Source organism: Fistularia commersonii, chromosome 12, assembly GCF_037954325.1.
Source record: "Fistularia commersonii isolate RoL2024-O1a breed Wild chromosome 12, RoL_Fcom_v1.0, whole genome shotgun sequence".
NCBI classification, from domain to species: Eukaryota; Metazoa; Chordata; class Actinopteri; order Syngnathiformes; family Fistulariidae; genus Fistularia; species Fistularia commersonii.
In genome coordinates, this window is record NC_141295.1 from 15,642,978 (window position 1) to 15,658,753 (window position 15,776).

At 42.7% G+C, this 15,776-nt stretch overlaps 1 protein-coding gene across 1 annotated transcript in view; it reads right to left on the minus strand.

Moving 5' to 3' along the window:
- Positions 1 to 15,776, minus strand: part of znf827 (zinc finger protein 827) — a 69,225-nt gene that overhangs the window by 6,792 nt on the left and 46,657 nt on the right. The window contains exons 7-11 of the mRNA XM_086157364.1: positions 13,069 to 13,123; positions 12,797 to 12,897; positions 6,482 to 6,619; positions 4,837 to 5,008; positions 3,439 to 3,605 (exon numbers count right to left, since the gene is read on the minus strand). Coding sequence (XP_086013490.1) covers positions 3,439 to 3,605; positions 4,837 to 5,008; positions 6,482 to 6,619; positions 12,797 to 12,897; positions 13,069 to 13,123 — 633 coding nt within the window. The remainder of the gene's footprint in view (positions 1 to 3,438; positions 3,606 to 4,836; positions 5,009 to 6,481; positions 6,620 to 12,796; positions 12,898 to 13,068; positions 13,124 to 15,776) is intronic.

Genomic DNA, 15,776 nt, shown 5'->3' on the forward strand with positions numbered 1-15,776 from the left:
ACTGGAAGGGAAAGGGAATTAGAAAGGGAGGGGGTGGCGGGGAGGGGTGAAGAGCGCAGGTCATGGCTGAAGGAACTAAGATGGCGAGAGCATCTCAGGGCACGGCTCAACAAAGGGCATTCAGGAGGGAGGGAAACCGGGAAGAAAAGGCTGTTCCCGAAATAGTCGGCGCATTTTCTTTTTTGGAAATTTGGCAGGTGTCGGCGATGTGGCGAGAACGTATGCTTGAGCTTTGCACGCGCAGGGTGTTTTTTCCCCGTAACGGAAGAAGTGATTAATAGAGTTCAATCAACCCTTAATATACCGGGGTCGTCCACGGCGAAGTCCGGCCTGGGCTTTGAATCAAGTATTGACCTAGCCGGGGAGTTTTAATCTCCACCGCGGCACTATTTTACATCTCTTTCAATATTATAACGTCTGTTATCGCAGCAGAAAAAAAGGATGAGATAAAGGCTGCGATGGGCCTTGACCTTGAGACGCAACTGAAATATATTTATTTTCCTCCATCATCTAACCTCATTGTCTGCAGCCGCAACCAACAGTCGTGCTGCGAGAAAATCAGTCTTTTCAAAGCATTCTTTAAGACTAAAACTAAATTTAGTCCTAAAGAAAGTCGAACGGATTCTCCGTCCGAGGAGGGCGGCTCTTTAAACCAGTTCAGACCTGCGTCCAGATGCTTCGTGGGTGATCCGGTCACACGCAGAACATATTAAACATAATCCCGTCGCTCGGCCCGGTCCGAGGCGGTCTCAGAAGTGACCCGGGCCACACCGAAGGACCACCTGATAAACGACCATCCTCTTTTGCGTGCCAGCGGATTTGGAATGGAGGAGCTGACTGATGATGGCTGTTTACATCGCCATCTTTCCCTTGAGCTGCAAAGTCTACTGAAAACCAGAAGGAGTGCCGTCTCCATCTGGAGAGAATAAAGGAAGTGAGACACACCAGCCCGGTTTGCATTACGCTGGCATGGATTACGATTGAAAGAGCACAGTTTATAAAATGTGCGCAAGCATTTGTAAACCTTGATTTGATATTTCCATATGGCTTTTTTTTTTCCCCCTTGTAACCGACCCCAAGCACTCCCTTTTATAGCCCCACCGAGTTGATGCAAGTCCAAGGTGCTGATCGACTAACTAACAAAAAAAAACAAAATTTACAACACTTTTAGCTTAGCGGTCCACCTCTGTGTTCAGCTGTCTTTAAAAAAAACACGGGTAAATATATCAATTTATTGTTCTCCACTCGAGATTAGATAACATACAACTCCGTGCCGTTGAAGCCTGTTGTGGTTTAGCTGACTTGGACACGTTCACATATTTGACCACATTAACTGCACATCGCATCGTCTCCGGTTGACCGAGGCACTATTTTATGCTTGCGGCGTCACTGCAGCAGGATGTGTGTGTTCGAGCTGCCCCACCGGCCCCACCTGCTCTCTGTTCGCTCCCCTGATGTCTTTCAGTGCAGTGGAATTCGCAATATAGTTTCCCCATTTACATGTGTTTCTTTCATCAGCAAACAGAGAAAATATGAAATATACTCGGCCAGACTTCATTCCAAGACCGCCGCACGTTGGACAATTATGCGGCTGTTGACAAATTCAACATTAATCCAGGTTAATGATGACAGCTCTGCGGTGAATTCTGCTGGAGCAGAATTTGAAATAATCATGAACATAAGGTTATCTCCTTAACTCCACTCGGAGCCTCACGTCAGACGGCCTCACGAAAGTCGTAACGAAACTAGTAGGAACTCCGATTTGCCACTCTGCCATGCGTTGTTGTTTTTTGCTCAAAACTCCACTGTGGACGGTTACCATTCCTCTTTCCACTCGGCTCTCTGAAGTTTAGGTACTCGGACAAACAACACTGGACCGTGACAATTTATCCAAATTGCAAAAGAAGAAATAAGGGTGAAATGAATGCTTTACTTAAACCCCAAGACACGTCTGTACATTTTTGTGTTTGGGGGAGGGGGGGGGGGGGCATTCTGTGCGGGACTAAGATAAATGCCGAGCCGGGCTAAGACACTTAAAAGATAGCCACAGAAGCATCGTAAACCCAGCTTGTCTCCAAAGGACCCAAGGCCTATTGATTTTTTCTCCCTCAAGCACGATAAGGGCCAACCTTCTCAGATAAACAAGGCCAGCGTGGCCTCCGAAAGACCCCTCAGCTGTCTCGGCCGGACAATCCCACCCACCCACACATAGACGCGCAATAGGAGTGTGTTCACAAACACTTTTTAGGAACAGCGGAGGACCAAAACATCAGCAATATACTGGACAAAGCAGTTTTGGACAAAAACACTCGAATCGATTACGGGGAGTTCAGATGAGCGGCTTTTAAAGTATAGAGAGGGTCAACTGGAGGAGCCTGTCTGACTTGTTTGCAAAACCTAATTCTGCTGTTTATGTTTCCTGCTGTCCGCCGAATTGATGCCGAGCCGCGTGTCGAAACTTTAAATAGATCCCGATCATTTTTGCCATTTGGAAAAGCTGCGTTGTCTCAGCCACAATCACTTATCTTTCATTTATAGTTTTCCCAATTCACTAGGAAGGTTCGACGACTACATTTGCGGTCGGTATACTTTACAAAATATAACCGGACAATAAGGACCGTGCTAGTGAGAGGCCAGTCACATAAATTTAACCAGGAGAAGTCCAACTAGTCCTTGGAATCCAGGGGAACCCCCTGCTCTACTGCGTGGAAATGAAGCATTTGGTTTTTAACTTCAAACAAAGACAATTACTTCAGTTGAAAAGGCCGTGGAGCGCTGCATAAATAACTTCTGGTTCTGGACACTGCTGGCACTGCAGGTAGCAGCTGAGTCAGCCTCAAGCGTGAGGGGAATAGGTCCTGTCTGGTAAAACCCACTTCCTTCCAACGCCACAAATCCAAACTGCTGCTTTTCACTGATTTGACGGAAACTATTGAATTCAGCACAATTCACTCCGGAGCCACGACTTTTTTTTTTTTTTTTTTTTTTTTAACCAAAACAAGATTTGTGAAACTGACCGGCTTTTTTAGGTCTTCTTTTTAATTTTGGTTAATTCAATTTAAGCCCACTCTGCTGGGCTTTGGAACCAAAACAAAGAGGATACGTGCCACCGTCCAACTACAAGCACTGTATTTCTATTCTGAGCGGTGAATAGCAGCCACAATACACCAGCTACCACCCACACACTCACAACCAGGAGTTATTTTGAAAATAATTCTGGATATAATTTTTCCTGGAACAGTTCAGTGCATTAAGTGTTAGATTTCAGCACTTTCACCGGTTTCCCCGTTTTCTCCGAACTTAATCACTAATTAATCAGAAAGCGAGGTAACGAATAAATCCTCGACTACACCGTCCCGAATTAGAATCCACCTCCTTAAATTCAGTCTCTGGCTTTGCGGTAATTGTCATGCGTCGCCTCGTGAGGGGTTTCTGTACCTGCATGTCCAGTGCTAATATGGTTCTTCATATCGCTCTCCTCCATGCAGGCATAGTCACAGACGCTGCAACAGAGCGAGAACATCCACTGCTCCTTGTCCACATGGAGCGACATGTGGCCGACAAACTGGGCATTCAGCTCCGTCTGGAAGCCACACACATGGCAGCTGGACGGGGAACAGCGAGGAAAAGGAACGAAGATGGCAAGTATGTGAGACAGTCAGCTTCAGTGTGATATTATGCATGCATAAACCAGTGAGTGGCACAGCTTGGTTACCGTTCATCGATTCAAAAAAAAAAAAAAAAAAAAAAAAGAAGTCATTTTGATGCCGATTATTTTGAGTTAGGCGCGGTCACAAATCGAACACGTAGCAGGAACGTGAGAAAAAATGTTCGCCGCTTGATAGAAAAAAATAAGAATCCTAAGGTGTCCTAAGGTGACACCGTTACTGCGGGAATGCCGAGTAATCGGGAACTCACTAAACCTGATCCGGAGAGAGTTCAGAAAAATGACCTCCAGTAAAGACAACACTTTCACACTTTGTGCAGATTAAACTAACAAGATATAACGTGTTAATTAGTGAGCTTTAGAGGGGCTGGTACTCTGATTTTTTTTTTTTTCCCCCCGCTTTGAACACGGCCACGCTGTTGCTTCCAGTCATTATGCTAATCTAATGGAATGTCTCCTAGTGGCAGAATATTGAGCGTGCAGCGTATCCACGCCACAAAAAGAACACACTTCCCAAAATATCAGACAGTTTCTTTGAAGCAGGACAGAAGGCAAAATAGGAGATGGAAATGAGGGGCGAATGTAGGCTGTTAAGTTTTTAAATAAGTATTTCTGTGTTTATCTTGCCGTGCCGTTTTTCGAGCTACATAAATCTCACAAGCGATGCTATTTGTTATTCGGGTAACAGTCTGTATTTGAATTCTATATATTGAGTCTGTTATCCATGTTTTTCAGTCTCTTATCCTCTTCCAACCTCACAACCTTTTTTATTCTTTACCTTCTTTTTTTTTTTCTCACTTGGTCAAATGCCTTCCATTTTCCTCTCTGAACACATTTCCTCACTTCTGGAAACAACCTGTTTCTTTTTTTTTTTTTTTTTGTCTAATATGGAACTCCAACTCCGAGAGTCTGCTCTTGCTAAAGTGTTCTGTAAAAAAAGATTAATGGCGAGCCCTTTAAATTTTGCTTTTTCATTTCTTTAATTTGTCTAAAGTCCGAAACACTCTCAAGAAGTAAATTGAGGGAGGAATGGAAAAAAAATCATTAAAACAGCATGACGGTTTTAACCGTGCGTATGTCATTAGTGATCGATCAAAAGGGAATCAAAGATTTCTGTTTTGCTCACGACACGTCGAACGGAAATTCCGTTCGCGTGCCGTCACTCGTACCTGTAGTAGTACGGACAGTTCTTGCGCTCGGCGGCGTCAGCGGTAACGGCGTTGACGATCTGGTCGGCGTCCGTATTGACCAGCTTGACAGAGTGGATGGTCAGGTGCTGATTGAGGTTGGCCCTGCACTTGGCTGCGTAAGGACACAGGTGACACTTGTACTTCCTCTCCTCTGCAATAAAGCACATCGAGATTCCAAAGCACGTCAGGTCACAGCAAATGTTGTCCGTGAACGTTTTATGAAGCGACACGTTCTCTATGCCTTGAAACCTTCTTACTTAACACCTGATTAATCGAACTGGCAGCAGGACCAAAGCATGGAACGTGGGGTCTGACGGGAGAAAAGGTCTTCTAAATATGTGATCAAATTAGCTTTATTTTTTTTTTTTAAAAGCGGTGTAACCGAAAGGGATTCCTCTAGATCAGATCTGGACATTCATCCGGCCCGCCGAAGTATTTTCTTTGAATATTTTAATAAGTATTTTCAATCAATATTGAATTAAGAAACGCCTTTTTTCCCCTTTGTATGGATGATGACATGTAAAATAATGCCGGTACACTTATATGATCATTGATGATTTTAAAGTTGAGATAAAATACCAAAAAATTGAAATATTTAAATTGCAATTTTCATTTTGCTCAATGTAGATGATACCAAGTTGGCCCGTGCATAAAAATTAAATAAGAAATGTGGCCCGCCAGCCAAAATAATTGCCCACCCCTGCTTTAGATAATACTTGAGCTTACAATCTAATCTTATTTGTGAGCTTTATGTCAAAAGCATAGAGATCATCAAACCAAAACGCATCCTTTCTGTCACACCCCCTTAAACACACCCACACAAACGCTCATACACACTCCATTTGCCCCAAGGACATGAAGCCAGGCAACCTTTATGTCGCCGGGGAAACCAAAAAGACCATCACACTGACATATGCCCCTGCTTCTGCTCTCTGTGGTGTGGCCAAGCTGTTCGCAGCCAGCACGCTCAGATGGTGTGTGTGTATGTGTGTGTGCGTGTGTGTGTGTGTAAAAATGTGAGAGCATGTCCAATTTTGTTGGGGCATTTTCTACACGAGTCTCCATTTGTGAGCACAGAGATTTGGTCGGCTATCCCGAGTAAGATGCAGTAATTTCCAAAGCAGTATGAAGTTGCTCTAAGCAAAATTCCAAGTACCGGGTTTTCATTTATGGTTTAAAAAGGAGGGAAGATGGTGATGAGCTGAATAGATCAATTTGGAACAAATTTGGAGCGATGTAGTGTGAAGGCACGGTCTAATCAGGACACAAGGGATTGTGCAGTTTCATCCTGAGGAAGTTTGCTGTGTCTGACTGTGGGAGAGAGGAAAAAAAAGATGCATCAGAAATTCGTGCGTGCTTGTGTGTGTGTGTGTGTGTGTGTGTGTGTGTCCGGTGCGTGTGTATATTCAGCAGGTCATCCCTCAAACTGGATAATTAGACGGGCAATTTTCCCAGTGAGACTAATCAGGGTTGTAATCTCTTTAAAGGAAGAGTAATCTAGTCTATTCAACCTTATTTACTTACCGTGCACAAACACGCACAAACAGCTAACATGTGTACATCACGTATATGCACAAGTGGTTTTGCACGAACGATGCCGTGGTGAATAAATCTGTTTGTGTACCTGTGTGTAGGGACAGATGTCGAGAAAGGGTCTGTTGTCTACCGAAGACTTTGCCACAGACGGGACAGGGGTAGAGCTGTTCGTTCAGTCTCCACTGGGCGATCCCATTTCCTGGCTCTGCATCATCTTTTTCCAAGTCTGAAATGCACACACACACACACACACACACACACACACACACACACACACACACACACACACACACACACACACACACACACACACACACAAACACACACGCACACACACACGCACACGAGAGGCGGACAACTATCAATCTTTGCTGACAATCAGCCGTATTGTGCAAGTGGACATGAGGGCGGTAAAGTCTAACAAAATAAATCCAACATGTATTACTGATGGGATGGAACAATCAAAAACTGATTTGGACAGCACTCACTCCTGATCAATCTTTATGTAACTTTGTCTAATTTTATTGTGGACGGTTGAGAGGTAAAAAGAAGAGAGGGAGAAATGCTGAATAAAATGGATGCAATAATGCAACGTGCCGAAAATGAACATAAATTAGAAAAAAGCTTCCTTCCTCCAATCTCCTTTTCTATTATTCATGAGGTGCAGCACATTAACATATTTAGATGCTGTGTATCTAAGACAAGTGCAGATTAAATCCCTCCAGTTTGTAGTCAGTCATTACTGAAATAAATGGCAAATTATCATTTTAGATGAGGGTGTGTTTTAAAAACAGGCGAAGGGATCGATATGTTTCATTTGTTGCAATCTCACAGTGGAGGGACCTTGAAGATAAAATGAAGTTGTACATAGCCGATAAGCCTTTAAAAATCCGTAAAAAGTAAATGAATTAATAATTGCAAGTATAAAATTAGATTTCCACAAATTTTCAAGATTGTGGGTTTTACAGGATAGGCAATAATAAGCGGTGTACCTCAGCTCACTCACAGTCACACGGATCCTAAAACGTGATTTAAATGTTTATTTCAATGTCAGTGATTGGAATAATTTATATTCAACATTATCATCAGCAGCTGCAAAGGTCAGATGGTTTGGGATGTAATTCAATTGAAAGAAACTAGTCCCTAAATGAAATTGCTCATAATAACATCTGTGGATTATCTTGAGAAACAGGGTCATACGTTTTGGAAAAAGGATGTTGAAGCGGTATTTATTTATTTATTTATTTTGTGTGCGTGCATGTGTGTGTGTGTGTGTGTGTGTGTGTGTGGGTGCATGGTGCCCTAGCAGGACAAATGCCAGTTTTCTGTTTCCAGTTGCAGTTTAATTGTGTTTAAGAGAAGACGAGATTTTTCCAAATTTCTGCACGCACATCAAAACTCATCTAGGAGGATAAATAGCATCTGCAGGCAAGAGGGAAAGTATGTTTTTTTTTTTTCCTTCATTTTGGGGTGATCTGCTGCTTTCACCAGAAGGCAACAAAAAGAACCCAATTTTTTTTTGTCTGTCTTTTATGAGACTTCAACAGAAACAGCAGGGATAAAATCATAGAGGAGATATTTCCCATTCTTATATCATTTGTCCATATATAAAAACACTGAACGTTGCAAATAGTCTACGAATGCACAAACGCTCCCTCCACCTATTTGTCCCAAATCCCGGACACTGCTTGAGTTAACGGTGACAATCAGCCGTACAAGCGATGCCGCGCTTCACGCCTCCATCCCACCGCATCGAACGGCAGGAGAGGCTGCGGCAAGACTGACAACAGAACAAATGACAGGCATCACAAAAGAAGATGTGATAGACAGAATGCATTTACATATGTGTATATTGCCTAATTTCCATTCTCTGAAGGCGAACAAAACAAGAGACTCTACTTTTTTCTTTCAATCTCTTTTTTTCCCCTTTCAATCATATAGCTTTTTCGAACGCTTGAAAACGAGCGGTGCGAGCTTGGCTGCCACGTGCCCTGAATTTCAACCGCTTAAGTTACATTGTCTGACATATGTCATCTATGAAGCCTCATTTACCTCCGTTTGGGTGAAAGACAGGGGATCTGATGCGGCGTGTGATCATTTGCAAACACACATAGATGAAACCTGTCTACCGGTGTTTGACAGATGCTCCTTGTTTAGCCCGAGGGGTGGCATTCTGTGCAAATGCATTCTTAACATCAACAGCATACACCGGTCCTTTGCTCTAGAGCCTGAAGCGCAAAACTGAAAGGCACCTTACTTGCATGTGAGCAGCAAATTACAACTTCATTCTCAGGCGCTTTAATGGAATCTTACATTTCTGCTTTTACAGAGCGCATGAATATATCAATTGGAGGGAATAAACTGTGTGGTGCTTGTCTCATTGTGTTGTAAAATTTCCACAGATGCAGACAGGATTTTTATTCATTGTCTATATTGGTCTAAAGAGCATGCGATGCTGGCTGACCTTGGCCCGATCTTTTACTTACAAAGCTTTTCAAAGGGAAAAAAAAAATTATTTGGTTACTCTGAGGTTAATTTCCAATGTTCCTGTGAAGAGTGGAAAAACTCCGCTGTTCAATATCAATTTTTTTTTTTTTTGCAGATGGAAAAAATCACGCACGCCAATCCGAGCATTTAGATGAAAAAACATGGGAACAAAACAACAACAAATAATCATCTAATTATGTAATGTGAAGTACAGGTTCAAATTCTGAGATCTTGCTGAATGCTGCTCCTTGAAGAATCTCATTGCAATTTCACTCCTTCAGTTTTTCGAAAATGTTTTGTTCCTCGTGTGAGAGGCTTCTTCGGTCCTTACGGGCTGTTGTAACTTTCCTGTACATAACTGCTAAACATGGGGGTGGGCTCTGATCCGGATTGAATGGAGTTCATTATTCTAATGTTTGAATTGTTGGGAAACAAAAGAACTTGAAATGTCGCCTGATTCGAGGTTCGAGTGGGGTTCATTATGCTAATGCAGGCATTGTTGGGAAACAAAGAAAATAATTTGGGTGGCTCACCTGAGTTGGTGATTGAATAAGCGGCCCGTGGACTAATGCGTGGGTCGTAGGGAAACAGAGGAAAAGATCGTTGGTTGACCTGCGTTGGGGTTTGAATTGGGGTTGTTGGGGGTCTGGTCTTGGGGCGGATCAAGCAACAAGTCCTACTTTGCAGTAGGATTATGTCTGAGGCAAGCTCCTCTGCGTAGTGATGGTTTCTTCAGATTAACAACGATGATTTCTTTGATTAATCTCTCAAATTGTCCGCATTCGGTTTGAATGTGAACTTCGCTATCTCTGAAAGGATTGACCCTTGTCCTCATGATGAAGACCTGACCTCTCCTGCGTTGGGCCATCACGTCCTTCATTGACCTTAGAACATATAACACTCTTTCGAGCATGTGGACTTTGCTTTTCGTTTAAAGTTTTCCCGAATGCCGGCAACATATGATATTTACAATGTCCTTGCATTTATAGTTGCCTTTGTCTCGTTGGGTGCCATTTCTGCGGTTTGTTTCCAAGGGGCCTAATTGGGGTAGCCGCAGGATTTTAATGCCTTCCTAGCGTGCAGTAGCTCTGTCATCCTTCATTCGGCAGTGATGGGGACGCTCTTAGACCAATGTTGGAGTTTTCTGACGATTCCAGGTGTGAGTCAACCGGTAAAAACAAGTCAGTGTGTGTTGGTTTCCTGTACATCGTTCTATCCAAGCTTCTGTTACGTGGTATGTGCACTGAGCATTTCAGAAGCGCCGGAAACTCTCTACGGTCCAGTAGAACTGACGAGCAGCTTGGACGAGTGACAAAACATCTTCAAAAACTGAACAATTCCAGTTGGTACAAAGACCCGTGACCAGGATGACCGAGAAACTTTGCAGGCATATTGAGTGTCACCTCTTCCCATAATAAGGCATATTTGTACTAGTCTTCAAAGGAAAACCCTAATGATATGATATTTGTCCAAGTCAAAATTTCAAAATGGGGGACAGCCAAGATTTTTGGCATTTGAGGGCTGCTTTTATGTGTACCAAATGTTGAATGGATGCATTAGCTTTGGCAGAAAAATTCACCGGTGTGCGATTGACTCGCAATCCCACATAGATGTTGTTTTTCTGACTGTCACTCAAATATTTAAACTAAAACTTTTTCGCAAACAATTTTGAGACTCCGAAAAACAAATCACAGCACGTACGGGTTGAAAATGATTATTTTGGATAGATCTTTTTTGTGCTTTTCACGTTCCTTATCCGCGCAAACTGAACAAATCAATATTCAGGAGTGTCTCTGAAAATTAGAATATTGTGTTAAAGTTCTTTATCTTCTGTAATGCAATTACAAAAACAAAAATGTCATACATTCTGGATTCATTACAAATCAACTGAAATATTGTAAGCCTTTCCCAATTTAATATTGCTGATTATGGCTTACGTCTTAAGAAAACTCAAAAATCCTATCTCAAAATATTAGAATATCATGAAAAAGTTATTTTTATTTTTTTTAATTGCATTACAGAAGATAAAGAACTTTATCACAATATTCAAATTTTCTGAGACAGTCCCGTAAAGGCAGGGATGGATGCCTCGAATATCAAAATTTATGTCGCACATGTAGATGTGGAGAAGAGGAATACATTTGATTAAGTATGTCAAACAGGCATTTGACCCATCTGAAATGAACATATTGGACAAAGATTAATCTTCAAGGTAGAGTATTATTTTGGAATAATGCCACTTTGCTATTAGCTTCATTAATTTCATAGCGACGTGGTGAGAGATTCGTGTAGGTTTGAGAATATGAACTCCCGACCTCCTGCCCGAGGTGGGCTGCGTCTCCCGACCGGGCGTCGGTTCTAAAAATGTGACGACAAACCGTCCGCGTGGCTTTTCTCCGAGCCCACAGTCTTCGTACGTCTTCTTCTGAGAATGGCGGGCCGCCGTACGGGACTAAGCGCATAAAAGCATTAACTTGTCTCGGGAGTGAGAACAGGGGACGGCTCGGACACACGAGGCGAGGTGAGGAGAAGACGGTCAGCTCCAGGCCATGACCCGGCACACACACTGGTGATTAAGCCAATTAGGGTGTGGCGTGGGGCTTGAAGTGGGTGATGGTTTAATTAGCCCTATTAAAGCTGGTGAGCGAGGGACGCAAACAAGAAAAAAAAAAGGCCCGTGTTAAACCCCGGATTGAGGGGGAAGACGGCGAGCACTCGAAGTCACAGTGTATCGCAAATTCCCACTCATTTATTCTCTCGCCGTAGCTTAAACGGCAAGGTTCAGACTTTTCAACTTCCCCTCTAAATAATTATTGGGGTCACACTCCATTCGCCACCATGACCGTGAGCAATTTTGTCTCAGTTGTAAGACTTCCAAAGCGACTTTCAAGGGGGAATATGATCCACGAGTCAAAAATAATTTTACACTCAATGAATCATGTATGTGAAATAAAAATAAACAGAGCTAAATTCTCGGAGCGGGCTTCTAGAAAGCGTGTTGGCCGGTGTAACAATTGTGTTGTGAACCGGTGAACTGCGAGTTCACGGATTGACAGAAATGCTCGCAGATATTTGGAGTGCGGTGTTGATTAGAAACGGGAAGAAAGAGGAACGGAGACGCGACGAGGATGAGAAACCGGTGCAGATACACACATATGAAGGTGCGATAAAGAGAAATCCAGTATAAAAAAAAAAAAAAAAAGCAGAGGAGGATCTGAAGCTTAAACACACAAGGGAAAGGGGAGGTGGAATGGGCGAATTAACTTTCAGGACACTCTTTGACACCCAGAAGCCAATCAGATTTCCATTAACTGGCAGGGGGACAGGCAAAGCTGGCACAAGCTAATTAACCTCTGAATCTCACACTGCCAAAGGATTGTGGAGGGAAGTTCTTAGATGCCAGGAGAGGAAGACGGGGGCTGCCCTGGGCAGAGGCCTTCAGGTGTGGGAGATGTGTGAGAGAGCAGAAAGGCCTGTTGGTGCTCAGACTATGAAACGGGCGGGGATGAGATGAACCGGAATGCAGGTTGAGATGGTGTAAAGTTGGGGGGTTTAATTGTGATGTGTCCTTCAGGCCATGTACACACTCGCAGAGGTGTCTTAATGCAGAGCTTGAAGTCGAGTAGCACTCACGGCTACAAAGCCCCTGTTTGAGCGGGTGAGAGCGGACCCGTGTCTGTTTGTGTGCACGACACATTGAGAATATCAAGAACGAATTCCCACTACTGGCTTTCTGCTTTTATTTTTCTGTCAGTTTATCTTAAATTTAAACACATGGCGAACATAAAAGACCATAAAAACCCAATAAAGGAATCCATTGCCTTCTCTGTCTGTCTGTCTGTCTGCTTGTCTGTGTGTGTGTGTGTGTGTGTGTGTGTGTGTGTTCCTGCTTGTATGAATTCTTTATAGGTCTTACCATGAAATGCTGCCCTGGTAGAAGAGCAGGCCTCTGCAGGGGAAGAGCTTTTGGAGCGCGAATTGAAGGGTGATTGTCTGAAGCACTCGTCCAAGAATGGACTAAAACACAGATAGACAATATCCTCAATTACACTTACAATGTTAACAGTGGAGTGATCAATATTTCTGGGGAAAAAAAAAAAAAAATCCTGTGTGGCTGTGAGTTGAAAAAAAAAAAAAACATGCTAGTGAGAATCCCCCCCCCCCCCTTGTGGTATATTATTCACTTACCTATTTAATCCCACCATACTACTGTCCTTGTGGTTGTTGGCTTTGCTGACTTTTTCTGAGGAGGAGAATCAATACAGTTAATTGATCACACACGCAACTTAGTGCAATCTATTTTTTTCCTCCTAATTTGAGTTGGACTTTGTGTATGAAAGCAGCCTTATAAACAACATTTCCATGTGAAAGAATACATTCACCTCTACGACTATTCATTCATATTTAAATTTGTGGTCAAAGCAGATTCTCATGTTTGGCCAGCTGCCAGTGAAGCAAATAAAAATTCCCTTTCCTTCACATAGGCCATTGTAGAATACAAATTCAAACACTATATGAGCCAGACTGGTGCATGACTTTAAGTTTAGCTCATCTGATAAGGCACAGGTTTGCCATGGCAGCAGGAGTGCACCGGCCATCTGGAAGAGTGGGAGTCTCCCTCGTGAGCCTGCTGACCCGTGGGCTGAAAGTTAGCCCAGTGAGCAACACAAATATGAAAAAGTTTTTTGAAAAATCTGGATCGTGCACCCGAGTTGCATTCCATAAATCTTTAAGTTGAAAAGACACCTTTAACTGTTTGTTATTATGAGCAATGCAACAGTTGGACAGTTTAGCCACTACTGGGCATTATTATGACTGCAAACAGACACGGGACCCTGGCAACTATGCTAACACCAGTGTAAAGTTTCCTTCTTTTTTTTTTTTTTTTTTTGCAGATTGCAATTTTTGCATTGGGTGAAATGGCAATATTCACTACATAGTTCCTTCTGATTAGATATGGAAATCATGTGTCTGTTGCGCCACATTTTTTCCCAGCTGATGATGTATTTTCACTTCCTGCGGATGTTTCGCTTTCTATTTAACACTTGAAATTGATTTCTAATTATCTGAACATTTCAAACGATTCCTCCTTTTTGAGTTATTTATCACTGATTATTTTAAGTGAATTCTTATTTGTCTTTCAGGGGAATAGCTTGCTGATTTTTAGGTGATGTTTAATCATGGTTTGTTTCCCCACGGTATTTTGAACGCAATCAAGTAAGTTTCCCGAAATGTGAAAAAGCATAATTACGTACAAACTACAGTGACAAGCAAAAAAAAAAAAGGATGTGATCATAGGAACCATCATATCTCTGGTTTATTCAAGTTTTCCTCATTCAACTTGGTTTGCATTTTCATATGTTGAAGGGAAACGCCTTTCTCAGGTCACCGAGTTCAGCACCCACCCATACCACCATGAGATACAGCATCGGATGATTGTATTACTCTCTCATAATAAGCCTGTTGTTCAGTGCTAAAAGCATTTGGACATGGATATAAAAAGAGGACTTTTTTTCCTCTTAAAAAACCATCAAAGTGTGTACATATGCACTGCACTTATGGGAGAGGAAGAAATACAAAATGTGCGTTCACAAGTGATGGTCAAAATAACCTGGGGTTTTCTTCCTCCGAACAATATGGTGAATACATGTGGCGCTGCTGATGACCTACCGCTTGATCCGTAAATGGACGAGTTCCATCGAAAAAACAAAGTAATTTTGATTAGTGTGTCGGTGCATTAGCATATGAGTGTAAGCCGTGCTTGAGAAACAATTGCTGCTCCGTGTCCGTTATTACATATACTTTTTAACTAAATAGCGATGCCATGACGACATGTTCTTTTACTTCTCGATGGCACAATTCACTTTGGCACAAGTTATCAAACTGGCTCTTTGAATTTCTGACCCTCAAACACGCTGATAGGCAGCCCAGCAGTCTAGCAGTGATGTAATCTTGTGCTATAAGCTGTCCACGGACGCAGCTTGTTTTTAATCTGGTACTTCTACTGGTACTACAACTGATACTACTGATAGCACTACTGCCAGAAAACATGGTCACACTGAGCTTCTGCAGCTTCTTCTTTTTTTTTCCTTCCTTCCTTCCTTTTTTTTTTTTTTTTTTTAAACATGAGGCTAGCTAACGTGGCAATCTGGAAAGTGCTCACGCAAAGCCATCCTTAGCTCATCAAATTAAGTGTATACCAGTATGAAGATTCAAAATATCTACGTTTAGATATCGCCGGCCTCCTAATGAGACATACCTACCTGGTCTATAGGGACTCCCATTTAAGAAGCTCAAAATGACAAATGGCATTTGATTTGTGTGAAATAAATAGCACGTGGTGATCCAAAAAGAAGTCTGTATAGCACCACGATAGATGGCGCTAAAATAATTGAATGATTTATCGATAACAAATGGTTGTTTTTTTCCGGTTTCACACAGTGTGGCTGCGGCTTTAACCTAAATGAATTAAGAGGTTTTTAAGTGTTAAGTGAAAGAAAACACAAGCACAGACTACGGGTTTTCAGTGTGCAACGGTCAAGCACGCTATAAAATGCCTGAGAATTGAGTCGCGTATGTGAGTTTCAAAGAGATGAACAGAAGTGAATTTCAAAGCTGCAACCATCTCAGTGTTCAGAGCGACCTTGGTACTGATGTGTCTCTGAGGTCTTGCAGCTCTGGGTAATTCATATTGATTGCTCATTGTGTGACAGCGGTGTGCTGTGTTTTAGTACCCCTAACATTCAAACCTGCCTCCAAGAGCGCCGCTGTCTCAGTTGCCAGGCTGGTGATGCCCTGGGCTCCATGGGTGGGCATACCGTATACCCCCGCTGACCCCCCTCGCAATAACCCCGCTCCTCCGCCGCTACCCTAAACACCCCACTTCTTCACACCGC